The following is a 15,874-nucleotide window of genomic DNA, read 5'->3' on the forward strand; positions in this document are numbered from 1 at the left end:
TTTTTAGTGTACTGTTTTTTTTGAGAATACTTTGTTTTTGGTGTATTTTGTTTTGTTTTTAGTGCATTTTGTTTTGTTTTTCGTGTATTTTTTTTATGTGTGTTACGGCATAACTTCGCCGCTAGTAGACCGATTTTTATAGTTCTTTTTTACCCGAATGGTAATGCTTGCAGGTGGGTCCCTTTTTTCTGTTTGATTTTCGTAGTCAAAGACTACGACGTAGTTAAATAGTTTAGTTCAAAATCGCGTGACGAAATTTGGGGTCATTTTTGCTTTCTTTGCTTACGTAGCCTAAACTATAAGACTTACATAAAAATGATGTACGGAAGAATTGTAGCCATTTAAAATTTGCTAAATTAAAATCCTTGATAGCATAAATCTATCTATTAAGGTTGTCGCAAAATAACCACTTTTTTCATTAAAATATCGATCGAAATTTATACCCCACTTTCAACGCTATTACTCGTATTCGGTATGAATCTTTATCTAAATAAATGTATCCATCATCAAGAGAATTTAATGTAGATTATAAATGCCCTTAAAACTGTATGATTCCGATCAATAGTTTAGGAGATATCATAAAAATAAAATTACGAGTCGCAGAAAAAGTTACCAACTTGTAACAAAGTTTGCTTTCTTGGCTTACGTAGCCGACTATAAGACCTACATACAATTGATGTATGGAAGAATTGTAACTCATTCAATTAGCTAAATTAAAGTCCGCAATAGCATATATCTATCTCTTAAGGTGGTCGCAAAATAACCGTTTGTGTTGCGAAAACCGTCAAATAAATGCAATCGACTTCATTTTCAACGCTTTTGTTCTTATTTGGTATGAATCTTTATCCAAATAAATATGTTTTCACGATAGAGTATTAAATGTAGAACATAATTGCCTTTTACAGTATGTAATTCTGACCAAGATCCTAGAAGTTATCAAAATATTAAAACTCACGGGCAACAGATAGATAACCGATTAAGATAACTCATTCTTTGTTTGAAAGCTAGTAATTATCATATTGCGAGGTTTAGATTCAAAAATCGGGAAATAATTAAACATTAAAAAAACCGACCTCCAAACAAATACACTAAAAACAAAATATTCTCAAAAAACAGTACACTGAAACGTAACTAAATTTATTGAAAATACTAAACCTACCTTATTGTAGCTGTTGTGTCTATTTTGTACAATAATTATTACTTTGAAGTCGGTATCAGTCAATGTAGATAGATTCATTACTTAAACGTTACTATACTTTAAATTGTCAATTGTTATGGTAAAAATGTAGAAAGCCTTACGTAGAAACATCACTGCATACCTCGGCTGACATCGACATCAAAGTAATAATAATTGTACAATATAGACATAACAGCTACAATAAGGGAAGTTTAGTATTTGTAAGCAATTGTTTAGTTACTTTTTAGTGTACTGTTTTTTTGAGAATATTTTGTTTTTAGTGTATTTTGTTTTCTACTATATCATCAATTGAAATTAACTGAAGGAATCAACGAGGAGTCATAAAAAACATTTATTTATGTATATACTAATCCTACCTCAGTGGGTTCCTCATCGTCATCAGGATAATCAAATTTTATGAAAGCATATCTCAGTTGATTTTCAAAATCCTCTCGTGCTTTCTCTTGTTCACTTGGACTGTCCATTTTACAACGTTTTTAATGCATTTTATAAAACATACACGTTACGTTGCATACAACAAATATGATCGTATAAACAATTTAATCACTTATTATTATCAGTATAAACAACTAAATTAAACCACCATTATTCACATAATACACAAATGACATTCATCTTTTGTAATTGTTATTTAAGCCGTCAAAACTATTAAAATAACATTTGCAGTGTAAGTTTGTGGATACGTGGAAGTGTGAAGGTATCGATAAAACAACCAAGGTGTTCGCGGGCGGAGGCGGGGCTTAGCGTCATATGGGGGTAATTACATTATGACATAACTGTTTTCCGTTAGAACAAAATATATTGCAATGAAGTTCAAAGACAGTAAGTATTTTCCTTAATTTCTGATGTGGATGACAATGCATTGGCACGAAAGTGATTATTGTAAATTCTTAGGTGTAATTTGAACTATATTTGATTTATTTCCTACACGCCTCTTACGTTTACGTAGATACTGGATCATTATTTAGATAATAGTTAGTGGAATGTTTGTGAATAATAGATGTATAATCTAATAGAATACAATACGAGTATTATGACCAGCTAAATCGGACAAAGTAATCAAATAAGTAAAAGTTTTTTTTTATAATATTAGGTGGCAAACGAGCAAGCCGCCACCTGAATCCACCAAAATGGAAAGCGACCGCTGTCTATAAAAATCCGCAATTACAGATACGTTACCTACCCTCAATTGACGGAGGTGGAGACGCACGGAAAGAGGACATTTCCCCTTCTTATATGTCTCCTCCACCGTCAAATCCATTTAACTTGCCATCCTTTCCTCTTAAGAAAAGGATGGAAAGGGAAAGGGAAAGGGACTAAAATTAGGCCTCCGGCACGACACTCATCACATGAAACGCGGAATGCTTTCACTTCACGCCTGTTTTTTGTGTGATCGTGGTATTTCACCGGGCCAGCCGGCCCTACAGTACGAAAATGTTAAAGCGGGCTCTACCACTCTTAAAGTTATAAGTTATATGTCAACGCACAAAATACAGGACCTGAAACTTGAAATTTTGCACAGATATTTATTCCTACGTAGTCGTGCACTAGGCAAGATGTTTACAAATTCCTTCATCTCAAACTCTAAAGTAGGTAAGTTTTTATACAAAAATGAATTCCTTCAATAGAATTACAATTACGGTAGAACCTCGATAAGTCAAACCTCTATAACTTTAAAAATAATGTTTTTCCTCCCCATCAGAGCACAAACCCCTAAAACTTAAAATAAGCAACCTCTTAATCTCTGTATTGTCCCTCAGTAACTTAAAGAAATGTTTCCTCAACCTCTATAACGTAAAAGTTGTTTGTCAATGTATCATTTATTGCATGCACGATCATTTATTAAGCAATGTTACATGAAATATAATGTATTCTCCTCTTTATTCGTCATTAAAAATCAGATCAGATCAGAATCGATTTAGATTCTGTGAATTGTGTGAAACAAAAGAAAACCACAGACACTTTAAGTATAATAAACCTGCAATATGCAATGTAAATAATTAAATTTGATTATTTAAATTTCAGTATCCACCAATCCTTCTGACGCATTCGAGTAAAACAAGGAACAAGGGTACATACATACATATGGACATACCTACCCTCTATATTAACCTAACATAGACCGTTGATAACTTAAACCTATACAACTTAAAATATTTTGTGTTCCCCTTGGACTTTAACTTATCGAGGTTCTACTGTATTGCTTTATTTTTTTATTAAATATACAAGGAGAAAAGCTAAAGGTACAATGTAGAGTTAATTAGCCTAGAACTCAAAACCTGTGCATGATCAACTGTGCCAAATTTTATTTCTGTACAAGTTTTGGAAAATACTTTTAATTTATTACTCCCAAACTTAACTCGTTATGTTTAATTACAGAAACAACGACTGTCATTATTATTTACTAGGAACAGGAGTGAATAAATGTAGAACTAGGGTAAAAAAAATAACATAACTTAAGTCTGTAAACTAGAGAGATTTTCTTTGACTGAGCTGTCACTGTTTGCCTTGACAAGCAATTATGGTACAGCCCCACCAGGCTAGAGGTGGCCGAGAGCAGATGCTTAAATTAAACCTCGATATGCAAAGGTTACGGGTCTCTATTTGGTGCGGTCTGGAGTCTAGCCATACATCTCAATCATCTTCTTTACATTATAATTATTAAGCATTGAAGCTCGTCGATTTCGTTTGTTTTGCACCTTTATCAGAATCTCAGCAATTTGTTGAATGTCATGATACTCACACATATGTATGTATGTGACCATATGAATTGATAATATTAACATCTAATATTTTGCCAATCATTAAACATTCATTGTTAAAATCACCGTTTTAATTTATTTGAATAAAATAAGAATTGATTTTAAATGGAATGATGAAAATCGGCCATTATAAGTTTCTCGTAACTATATAATCGGTCATAACTCCTCATAACTATTTTAATAATGTTCTATTGGTGTAGGTACCATTAACTGGTGAACTGTTCCGATAGTCGCTGGCATATGCCACAACTATTAGTAAAAAGACCTAACAAAATAAAGTAAAATCATACGAGTATGAAGAATAGTTTCAAGTGCACATACAGCTGCTGATGTACCATATCACTTACAATTAATATACCCACCACAGTAGGTACGTACCCTGTTAATGTCTTCCTCAGTCAACTGTTTAGATTTACACTCGCCTTTGTTATCCATGTCGTGCAAGATAGATGTAATCGGATTGTTTAAATTTATGACGTCACGAAACGACTAGTCAAACTAATTTTAATTAAATGTCATTACGTGATACACTAAATTAATTGAGGAAAGAAAATTAAAACGGTTAGCAGCCGTAGAAAAAGTCAACCGATGTCAAACGTGAATAAAAAGAACTGGTGCACATAACGGACAGGCTTTAATAAAAGAAGCAGAAAAGTAAAGGCAAATTAGAGTAATATGCATTATTAATGTTTAAAGTAAATTTGTTTAGATGTCGACCGCCCCCCGAAAGAAAGCACGGGCACGCTCCTGCGAGCCTGGCACCGCCATCCGCGGTCTCATCGATCCCACGCTAACTACATTTAAATTCACTACCACCCGTAATATTTTATTCGCAGACGTCATTAAACGTATTATATAATTTACTACCTAAATAATAGTAGGTTCATTAGCATGAGGTGATGAGCTTCGGTGGCACAGGGGTTGTGTAGTCGGCTTGTAATCTACAGGTCCGTGTTCGATATCCGTTTTGAACCAATTTGTTTTCGACTTCCTTATGGCAAAAAAATTCTTCGTGATGACCCAATTGCAATCGTGATGCAATGGAATGCGTGTTTATTTTTTATTTCATAGTTGTTGCAGTTTAATTGTATAGACTGACATGACTGACTGACATTTGTCCAAGTGGGCATAAGTTAAACTAAATTGCTACTAACACTCTTCTGTCAATGTAAAAAAGTGACCAAGGTCCTTTTCGAACTCCAGTCAAGCAAGGATATCTAGACCGATGATAAAGTTCTGATATCGCGGTTTGCCAGAAAACTACTAAATAGACATAGAAAATGACACAAACGAAAAGGAAAATAGTCACTAGACAGCTTCTGGACAGTAAGGATATCATGAGACTTCTTTGTTTGTTGTGCGATTGTCGAAAGTTTCGCAGCCAATTCAACTGTTTAGCTGCACAACTAAAAATCGCGTAGTGTGTGTACCTCCACATAAGAACTACCCTCTCTATTACCCTGACATTAAATGTCCCTTTTATTTTTCAACGATTGCCGGGTGCCAAACGAATCATGCATATAGTGCGACAAGACTCTTGTGGCATCTTTTGGCGCCTCTGAGCATTTAGGGTTACCAGCAAGGTATTATGTCCGCGTTAAAGGGAAATTCTTTCCTTTTGAAAACGAAAACGCAAATTGTAAAGGAAGTACTTGTACCTTATAATGTAACTACGAAATGCCCCAGACTTCGTTTGTCGGTTAGAAGGCTCTATAGTTAAAGAATCTTTGTAACAAACTTTTTTAAAGCACTATATTGAGACCGTTCGGTAGGGAAGGAATAGTCTTAACAAAATAGAAATTGTCTCACTTAGTGCTTATCTACAGAATAATAGAAATCTTACTTATTGTTGTTTATAATCAACGCACTGTTCAACTATGTTGTTAGTTTATGATACAATAATGAGTACACACAGTAATTTCCTTAATACGTATGTGAATATAAAATTAACGTCAAGAAGGCCATACTTCCAGGTGCACAAATACGTTACAATAAAGGGTAGGTCACTGCAATTGAAATAGGAAATAAAACAACTTTCAGCAAAATATTTTTTAAGTCAATTAGTATATAACATTTTTTTTTAATCACAAATCTAAAAATATGCTTCGCCTTGAGAGTTAGGGAATTTCTTGATTAACAAATGGTAACAAATTCTGATTGCAGAAGACCCAAGATGATTCACATTTTCAAATGTAATTACTGGACCCCCTTACTTCTTCTCAGCGATAAAAATATCTCCCACTTAAAAAAAAAACTCTCTTGCATTACTTTTAAACGCTTTCAACACTTTATTTCGTGGAATAACATTAAAAAGCTACACAAAATGCGTAAAGTAATGACGCGAAATGAACTGACAAGCTATGTCATTATTACCCTGACATTAAATGTCACTTCTCATTGCCGGGTGCCAAAAGAATCATGTACATCTATATATAGATAGAGAGAGACACTTTATTGTAACGTGTTTTGTGCTCCTGGAAGTGTGGCCTTCGTGACATAAATTTCATATTAACTTACGTAATTACTGTGTGTACTCGGTAATGCATCAAAAACTAATGAATTTATTCTAATAATTTTAAAACGCACAGTTCAAACCATACCACATATTTGTACTGTGCGTTGATTATAAACAACAATAAGTAAGATTTCTATTATTCTGTAGATGAGCACTAAGTAAGACTATTTCTATTTTGTTAGACTATTCCTTGCCTAACTGCCTAAGAGAGTGCATTATTAAAAGTTTGCTACAAAGATTCTTTAACTATAGAGCCTTCTACCCGACAAACGAAGTCTGGTGCATTTCGTAGTTACATTGTAAGGTACAAGTACTTTCATTACAATTTGCGTTTTCGTTTTCAAAAAGAAAGATTTTTCCTTAAATGCGAACATATTACCTTGCTGGTAACCCTAAATGCTCAGAGGCGCCATCCTGTCAATGGCAAAAAGGTGCCACAAGAGCCTTGCGGGACTATATCTTATTTATACAAACTATAGTGCACCTTCAACAGAATGATAAACTTTATAACAAAGCAACGCCGTCTATTGCCGACCTAGATAATTAGTTCCAGGTTCTTGTAATATAAATAGATTTACAAGGCTGTGAAATACTGAACTTCTTGTTATAAAAACTTATAAGACTTCCCATAGATTGAACTCAACACTTTGTAATAGATACTCTATTTACCCATCTGCCTATTAAATGAGAAAATTACTATACTTATGTTCAACCAGTGTTGATTGTTTTGGAATTTAAGTTCACTTTAAGAATCATTTGATTAAAGGTAAACTGTTGGTAGTTTTGTAATATTAAAAAAAACACCAAATAGAGAGAAAACTGTATTTAATGTATTTTAAAGGAAAAAAAAGCACGAACAAAAGAAAAGTAATTTTACAAATTAAATCTTCTAATAAATCAACAATAGCAATATTAGTATCAGAGTTGTATATTATTTATAAGCAAATAATGGTACAACTTGAAACGATATCCAAAAAATTGTTTAATATTTCACATTATAGTGATACAAGATATGATATAAAGGTCATTAATTGACGTATAGAAAAAGACTGTTACATATTAGGCCCTCGGTTAAAAATAGTCAGGACCTTGTATGAGTATATGAGGAACCTACGATATAAATACGTATTATAAAATGGATATAGTATGTTCGTATAAAGGAGCTAAATATTAAAAATGTTGTAGCTACACATCGAGTACGTTTTATACCAAAGACATTACAAAAATATATAGAGGAAGCATAGATGACACTTTACTTGAGACATTTTTCACATTATCCACTAATGCTGTCTATTGATAGGTCATCAAGACCACTTGTCACAATTAATTGTATTGAATTTAATTACCAATAGGTGTCATTAAATTAAATTTAACTGTCTGTTTTATTTTTTGATGAAGCTTATTATAATTTAATAAAATGTTTTATATCATGTCAATACAAGAACATAGGTACTAAACTTGACAACTAACATAGTAAGTATTTTCAAAGAATTTACCAGTGAAAAATTGCTGTTTCCTATGTCTAGTCTATATATTTCTTTAAAGTCTTTGATTATACTAACAATCTTATTACTAATTATTATGAGTAATAAATGCGAAAAGACGGAATTAACACTAGTAGTGAACAAAATCAAAATGATATGTTTTTCTTAAAACATATGTAAGTGTTAATTAGTAAATCGAATAGAAGCCTTAGAATGTTCAATGCAAAAAATAGAAAAAAAAAATAAACCAATCAACTCTCTTTACTGTAATTAATTCTAAATGTATTGTAATGTTAGTGTTTTACCTAACTGTACTTAAATATATGCCTAGTAAATGGATATATAATGTTTAGTAATAGTAATAGGAGAGTGTTAAATTTAAATATGCTTTAACACACTACATACATATATGATGAAAATACTAGCAGTGGGAATATATACTACAGTAATATTATAAAGATAATAAAAACTGCAATTTCTATGTAATCAATAAATTGAAAATTATACCAGAGTAATATAGGCTTAAATGTTGTTAATTAGGTTTTATTACAAAGTCCACCCGTGTTAAGCCGGAAAAATCGTTAGTAAGAAATATTTTTTATAAAAGTAGATAAATTTGTAATTTTGGCCGTATGTCTAATAAATACTAAAATTATGACTTAAAACTATCACAGGCCTTTTCCAGGGAGATCAATCAGGCGGTAAAGTAATTACATGTAAATTATAGTAATATAATGCAAGTGAGTTTTTTCTCACTAAGTTTATAGTCTGACCAGAAATAACAAAAACACCTGACCATATTTTGAAGGAATAAAACTAATTTCTTCGCGTACTTATAGATGTTAAATAAAGCGATATAGGTGTCCTGACATATTTCTTGGTCAGAATATATGTGAGGTCAAACTTGCACTCGCCAACTTATAACACTAAATCCTATTTTATTATTTCTTATCTAGTATAGGCTGTAAGTCGCTCGGTAAAGATATATTTATATGAGCTAACAAGACTTCACGCCATTCTACTTATTTACATTGATCTTATACATACTTACATCTAAGATATTGTTTTAATATGAAATATTATGCTAATATACATGGCAAAATCCTAAACCACTCTTATAGGTAATTTACGAATGTTACATACTATTCTGTTGCGTTCTATTACTGGCACATTTTTATTTATTTAAATAAATAAACAAAATAAGATGTACTATTAAATATTACCTTAAGTAAAAAAATGCAATTTTATAATCAAATACAAATCATCCAAAAACTGTGAAAAAACTAAAAAAGACATGAGTATTTTCCTCTTTAATATATGTTATCTAATTGTGTAATCAAATATAAATCATCTAAAAACTGTGAAAAAAAAAACGAAAAAAGACGTAACATAAAACTATTATATGTTAATAATCTAATTGTGTAATAGTAACAATGAAACTTAAAAGCTATTTTGTTACCAGTGAGTTCTAATACTAAAATGAGAAAACTATGAACTATTCTATTACTAACACCAATAATCCAGTAAACTAACACTGGAATTTGGCAACAACGCAAGTTGTCCTTTATATCTAGTATCTACTTTTTAGCAGTCTTGTGGAATGGTAATAACATATTGTCTGGGACTTCTGGTGGGAAATCAAACAGACTATTAAACATTTAAATTTCATAACAAATATTCGTTATTTTAGATATCTATTATAATAGATTGGGATCCCAGAGCAGGATGACGACACCTAAATTCTGTGGCAGTCACCGGAAATTGTCTGCCAATATTTGTTAAGATTACTTAACAACTACTAGTCAAGTTAAACAATTATGTTACAGTGGTCAACTGCCCCATTGGACAGGATAACTTAGGTATCGTTATCCTGCTCTGGGATCTCAATCTATAACCTTTTAACATGTTTATAATGGGATCGTCCATTTAATCACACGTGTTTGACGAAGGGGAGGGGGACAAAAATTATGAAATACTATACTATTTTTTTACACTATTTTGTCGACATTCTAGAGTAAAATGGGAAACAATAACTAAAACATCGTGCGATTAATGGAAGATCCCATAAAATCAAAAGTAGTTAATGGTAGAAAAAGAGTAACAATATAGAAGAAACATGGAACTAATATAAATTTCAAAAATAGGAAAAAAATTGGAGACTTATAAATGCGTAGGATATCCATAAAAAATCAAGCACTGGGCGATTCCTCCTGCATCTTGGTCTTACAAAAAGTAAAAAAATTAGAAAAGTGAAACAAACATTTGAAAAACTGTAACACTTATTATTTAATCTTAAATTAAGACTTATTAGCAACGTTAAACTAAGATTCTACTTCAGTTATTACTAAAAGTTGAGATGATTGTTCCTATTTATTTGACATCTATTCGTACCTGAAAGATAAAATGAAATAATTATTTGTCTGCTCAATTAGCTTAAAAGGTGTTTTGTTATTAATAAGATTGCAATAAACATACTTAGGTCATTATAGTGCCATGCTGACCAACCATGAGTGCAGTCGCCCATTGCAGCTGATTCTCCGTTCCACCAGCTATGGTGCTGCCGAAGAATGGATGCTCCTTGCTCCTAATCACATTTATCAATATAAAAAAATAAAATAACAAAGTCAATATAATTTCAACAGCCGGCAACGCATCTGCAGTTCCTCTGGTATTGCGGATGTCTGTACAATGATAAACATCTCAATGTTTCCGCTGCCCGTTTGCCCCCTTCTCTTGTAAAGTTATAAATATGTTTCTCATATATAACAGCAATTAATTTTACCTTCGATTCTTATTTTTGTGAATAAATGTTATAGTCCAACGACTATGCGGGTCTCTCTTAGACTCATGGCCAAAATACCAGATTATATCTTTAATGTCCCATTCCTCCACAACATCTGAACCCTAAAAAGTGAAGCGATATTAATATTACCAATTCTTATACTAATTAAAACAATTTAAAAAACATTCACTTACCTCATCGTCAGCATAGCGATATAGCTTAGAGCAATGCAATTCAAATAAATAAGATTTGAATATATCTGTTCCAGCGTTTGCAAAACGGAATTGGCAGCGTAGCCACGTTTCGGATTTTAACACTTTTTCCATTTGGTAGAGTATTTTGTTATTTTTTACCACCAAGTTATTATCCTTTCCATCATTATCGTCCCAACATCCCCATCGGGTAACTATATGCAATACAATCTCATCTTGGTGCACGATCCGTTTCATACTTCCATTGCAAATTTGTTCCTCCAACATAAGCTGATCTAGAGGAATAATCGTGTACGCGCTAAGTTCCGCACACACATTGGCGCTAGTCTTTTCAGGTGTGAGCGAAACTTGGATGTGAGAATGTGTATTCTCCATGTAAACCCAGAAAAGCAGATCGTGTGCTTTGCTCGGCTGAGCTACCGAACCAGATGTCTCCTGTATCTTCCTGATGAGCAGATGGGATAATAAATCGCGTTTTGAGTCATTTACATCCACCGGCCAAATAAATTTATACATTAAGATCATTTGTTTAACAATAATTATGTCATTTTCTGGCCCCGATGTTTGATGATCTTGGGCTCTCTGTGAGGAAAATTTAATTTGTTGAAATTGTACATTACTTTCAATTACAACAAAATTTACAGCAATTAGACGATTGGCATTCAATAAATCCAACAATGTTTAAAAAGTTACTTTAAGCTTTGACATTAGTCGATTGAAGTAAAACATACGTACCGAAGCGCGCGGCAAAATGATGGGGGCCCACACCGCGGCCAAATTCTCCGCACTCATTTTGTTAAAAGCACTCCATTGCTGGATGAAGTACAGGTGTGAGAATAGTTTACGTATCGTGTTAGAGTATACTGGGCTCAAGTTAGCTATAGCGCTTTGGTACTCATCGACGCGCCACAAATTGTTCTCCATCGCTATAAATTATATGCCAGTTGCTATTATACAATGGTAATAGGAAATAAAACTATTTTGTGTTAATGTTATCATACGTTTGTTGTACATACATACAAGAACTTGATTAATACCTGAGGCGTAAATCAAACGATGTTTGCATTCTCTTGAAATTAGTGGGGTATGCAAATTACGAAGGAAACGTTTTAATAGTCCAGCGACAACATGCTCGGAGTAGGTTTGAGGAGTCAGTTGCACAGACCACGCATCAGCCTTGAATCGCTCCAGTAACTCTGTCAGTACGACGCTGCTAGTTGCACGACGGTAGATATCCTCTGTTAGGATGCCTGTGCCCAACGTCATTCCAATTTACACATAAGAAACACCAACAAAATAACAAAATATCCATAACATTATAACATTTACATTGTTCTCAAATCAGAATCCGGAATGTTAACTCTGTTCTTTTATAACATTATCATCTTTGCTTTTATAAATAAAATAGTTAAGAAGTTTGCAATTTCTTCATCACTTACCGTGAATATCAATGAAGGTAATGCATTTATCTACTATGGTCGGGATGTCTTCATTAGTGAGTTGTTGCTCGTCAAGTTCTACAAAATTGCTGTGCGCCGCACATCGTATGACAGTGTTCCAATTCTACGATCATAATATTAAAAAGTAATATTATCTACCGGTTTACGTTTATAATACAAATAAAAAAAAAAAACAAATATACATAAAAATTAAGACCAAAGCGATGCAAGGATATGGATGCTAATTGCATGTTAATTTCGATCCGTTACCTGGAGCTCCTCAGTATGGAGAAATCGCAAGTGTAATGATGCTCCATAACCGTCTAAAAACAAATTAGAGCCACAATCACCGGGGCATGCTTTTTTTGATTCCTCGTCGGCTTCCTGAGTACCTGTTGATAATAAACGCATTCAGCATCTAAAGCGGTCAAGCGGCAACGCAGGCCAGAACACTATCACATGCAGAACTATTCAATTATTATATCAAATTGCGATCAATCTTAACTCAACTCGAACATGAAGAAAATTATTGAGATGAGAGTACAATTAAGTAGGCATTAAAAGATGCATATACTTCATGCATTATTTTAAACAGAGTTTGCTTGTCTGCAGCAGGTAAAGTTAGCAGGCAGTATCCACTTCTAAAAGGATAATAATTGTTTGTGCGTCTTGTACGACTAATAATATACAGAGTTATTGGTAGACGTATTCCCGTTAGGAGGTAAGAGGGGATCATTTGTGATAATTTTGAAAGTTAACCAAATGGTTAACTTTTGGATAATGCATATAGGTGTCAAAAAAATCGCTATGGAACTTGGTCTGCAGGTTTTTTTTTAAACATGTCCGTTTTTTTAGCTCTCCAAAAATGCATAATAACTAAGAACTTGTCCCAAGGCCACTGAAATAAACACATAAATAAGCGTACTCCTCCCTTAAAGACCGGCATCGCATATGCAGTACCCTTGGCGGATTGCGGATGTTCATGGGCGTCGGATAACTTAATATCAAGCGATCTGTTGCTCCTTTGTCCGCTTTTTTTTGTTAATGGACGAAAAAATATCTAGCAAATTCATAATTCAACTCAATTTTGCTAGTAAATCTTCAAATTAAAGAACGTTTATTGTAGAGCTTATGTTTACTTTGATAACGGTTAAAACCAGCTCTTTCAGTTTAGTGCTCGGAAAAAATGAGGTTCATGGATATTAAACCACCAATGAAAGTTTTTGTTTAAATTTGATAACTGATTTTTTTTAATAGCATTTCTTTCCCGGCATCAATTAACTCTTAGTTTATTTTGACTTTTATTTACTAAACAGCAACAGACAAAGAAGAAGGCGTTTTCATCGATCAATACTCGAAGCACACAAAATGGCCGCAAGCAAGAGAAGCGCACGTAATGGCAACTGGCTGTAATGATTCGCGTATGCTATTCAAAGTTTCGTAAGTTTTCAAAGTAATTGACAACAAAGATATATTAACTCTCGATTACATTATATTTTATCAGTTTACAAAAAGTATTTGATAAATCAATACACAGACTCTTTCAACCATATTGAATACATACATAGACTAAACAAAGATGCGTAGAAAATTTACGCGCACCTGAAACCAAGTGCCTATATCTATTTAGTGGACAATGCGTGGGAAGGCGCGCGATACTGCCATTTGAATGAAAACGCGTTTCCTATTTCCAAACGCTACAAGGATTTTTTTCCAAAATGACAGTCGCTCGCGAAGCAAAAAGTGTAAAGCAAACAGACTATACAGTATAATTTTACATTTCTTACGAACGAAAAGAACGAAACTAAAAAAATGGAAAATAAACAATAGAAATAATATGCAATAAATAAACCAAAACCCCGTTATCATGTCAACAAGCCATAGCCATACAAAAACCCAGTTATTATAAATATTTTACGTACCTTTTTGAATTGCTTCGAATAGATGGATGGATGTCAGTGGGCTATTCCTGACGATAATTTTCACAAGCAGATAATAAATAAATTATAATGACTACTATATACTATGTACTATGTACTACGTAGAATATTTTTTCAATAACAAATTTAAACTAATCGAAATTAAAGTTTTAAAGTAAAAAAAAAAGTTTAAACACAGAAGGAAAAGTTGCAACAAATGTCTAGGCGACGAATATGAAAATGAAACCAGTTTTCATGAGAGACTGAAAGAAATATCTTTATGTAGATAGCAAGCCTAGAAGAAAACATCTGAAATTGAAAGCTTTTTTCCAAATTAATCAATAATTTATGTTTGAGAAGATGTAAAATAAGGGAAAACAGCATTTCGACGTGAATTTAAAAAAATTAAAAATTTTTTGCAACTGAGCACTCTGTGTCTAGACTCCCGTTCGAGCTACAACTGAAATTCCCTTTTCCAGGGGGCTCCCAGGTCCTAGAGGGGGTGTATAATGCGCGCGACGGCGTCGAGTCCATCCCGCTCCCACTTGGTAATATGCAAGTGCACCCGCCCTGTCGCTATGCAGCTTTGCAATCAATAAATCACGCCGTCTAGACGAAACGACCACACCCACTTTTACATGTCTAGACTTCCCGGCACGCTCCCCTATGCGTTGTTAATTTATCACGATCGAAAAGAGAATTCTAAGCGTTTTGCTCACTAAATCGTTTTAATATTTACGATTGTACAAAAGTCATTAATACAAACTAAAACTATAAACATTTTGAATCGAGATAATCATAACAATACTTATGAGTTCCTATTTATGCAGTTTCGTAAAAGAGACCACGCCCTGAATTAAGTGACATCTTAATTTATTTGTAATTAAATATTTGGTACTAGCTGTTGCTCGCGACTTGGCCCAAATGAAATTACAGATATAACGTATTACGTTCTCCCTTTTTTTCAACCTATTACCAAAAGTATTAACTTAGTAGTAATATACGAAATGACAGAAATCTACCGATGCAATATTCGAAATTTCTAAGCCCTGTAGCTTGTAAGGTGATTTTTCGGTTACCCTTATTGTTTGTGTTCGCGATATCTTCTAAACTATTAGTCCAATTTAAATACTGTTAAGGACAATTTTATTCTACATTAAATTCTCCTGATAACAAACATTTATTCGGATAAGGATTAATATTGAAACCAATAAAAGAATGCTGCAAATAGCGTGAGGTTTTTAATTCATTATGTAAACAAAAAAGTGGTTATTGTAATAAAACCGTTAAAGATAGATATATGCTATCGCGAACTTTTTAAGATCTACAAGTCTTCCATACATCATTTTTATATACCTCTAACGGTTTAGGCAGCGTAAGCCGAGAAAAGTTAAAGTTTAGTTGAGATAAATAATTACAATTAAACACTTTTCCCAGATGACAGCTCGTTTTATTATTATTGGTTGCTAACGCAACCAGTGTGGACATCACACTCCTCCACACTGATTCTGTAAATACAATACAAATACAAAATAACAAAAGTTATAAATACACATTAAAAAT

General features: G+C 33.1%; 1 protein-coding gene across 1 annotated transcript in view; it reads right to left on the bottom strand.

The window, feature by feature from the left end:
* Window positions 1-7,310: 7,310 nt before the first annotated feature.
* The window catches only part of LOC106111998 (arf-GAP with Rho-GAP domain, ANK repeat and PH domain-containing protein 2), a 16,744-nt gene continuing 8,180 nt past the window's right edge, over window positions 7,311-15,874 (bottom strand). The window contains exons 5-12 of the mRNA XM_013294231.1: window positions 12,663-12,784; window positions 12,393-12,516; window positions 11,991-12,203; window positions 11,689-11,879; window positions 10,936-11,535; window positions 10,742-10,863; window positions 10,435-10,543; window positions 7,311-10,350 (exon numbers count right to left, since the gene is read on the bottom strand). Of these exons, the coding sequence (XP_013149685.1) occupies window positions 10,435-10,543; window positions 10,742-10,863; window positions 10,936-11,535; window positions 11,689-11,879; window positions 11,991-12,203; window positions 12,393-12,516; window positions 12,663-12,784 (1,481 nt within the window). The 3' untranslated portion in view covers window positions 7,311-10,350. The remainder of the gene's footprint in view (window positions 10,351-10,434; window positions 10,544-10,741; window positions 10,864-10,935; window positions 11,536-11,688; window positions 11,880-11,990; window positions 12,204-12,392; window positions 12,517-12,662; window positions 12,785-15,874) is intronic.

The sequence above is a fragment of the Papilio polytes genome, unplaced genomic scaffold, assembly GCF_000836215.1.
Source record: "Papilio polytes unplaced genomic scaffold, Ppol_1.0 DF824381.1, whole genome shotgun sequence".
Lineage (NCBI taxonomy): Eukaryota > Metazoa > Arthropoda > Insecta > Lepidoptera > Papilionidae > Papilio > Papilio polytes.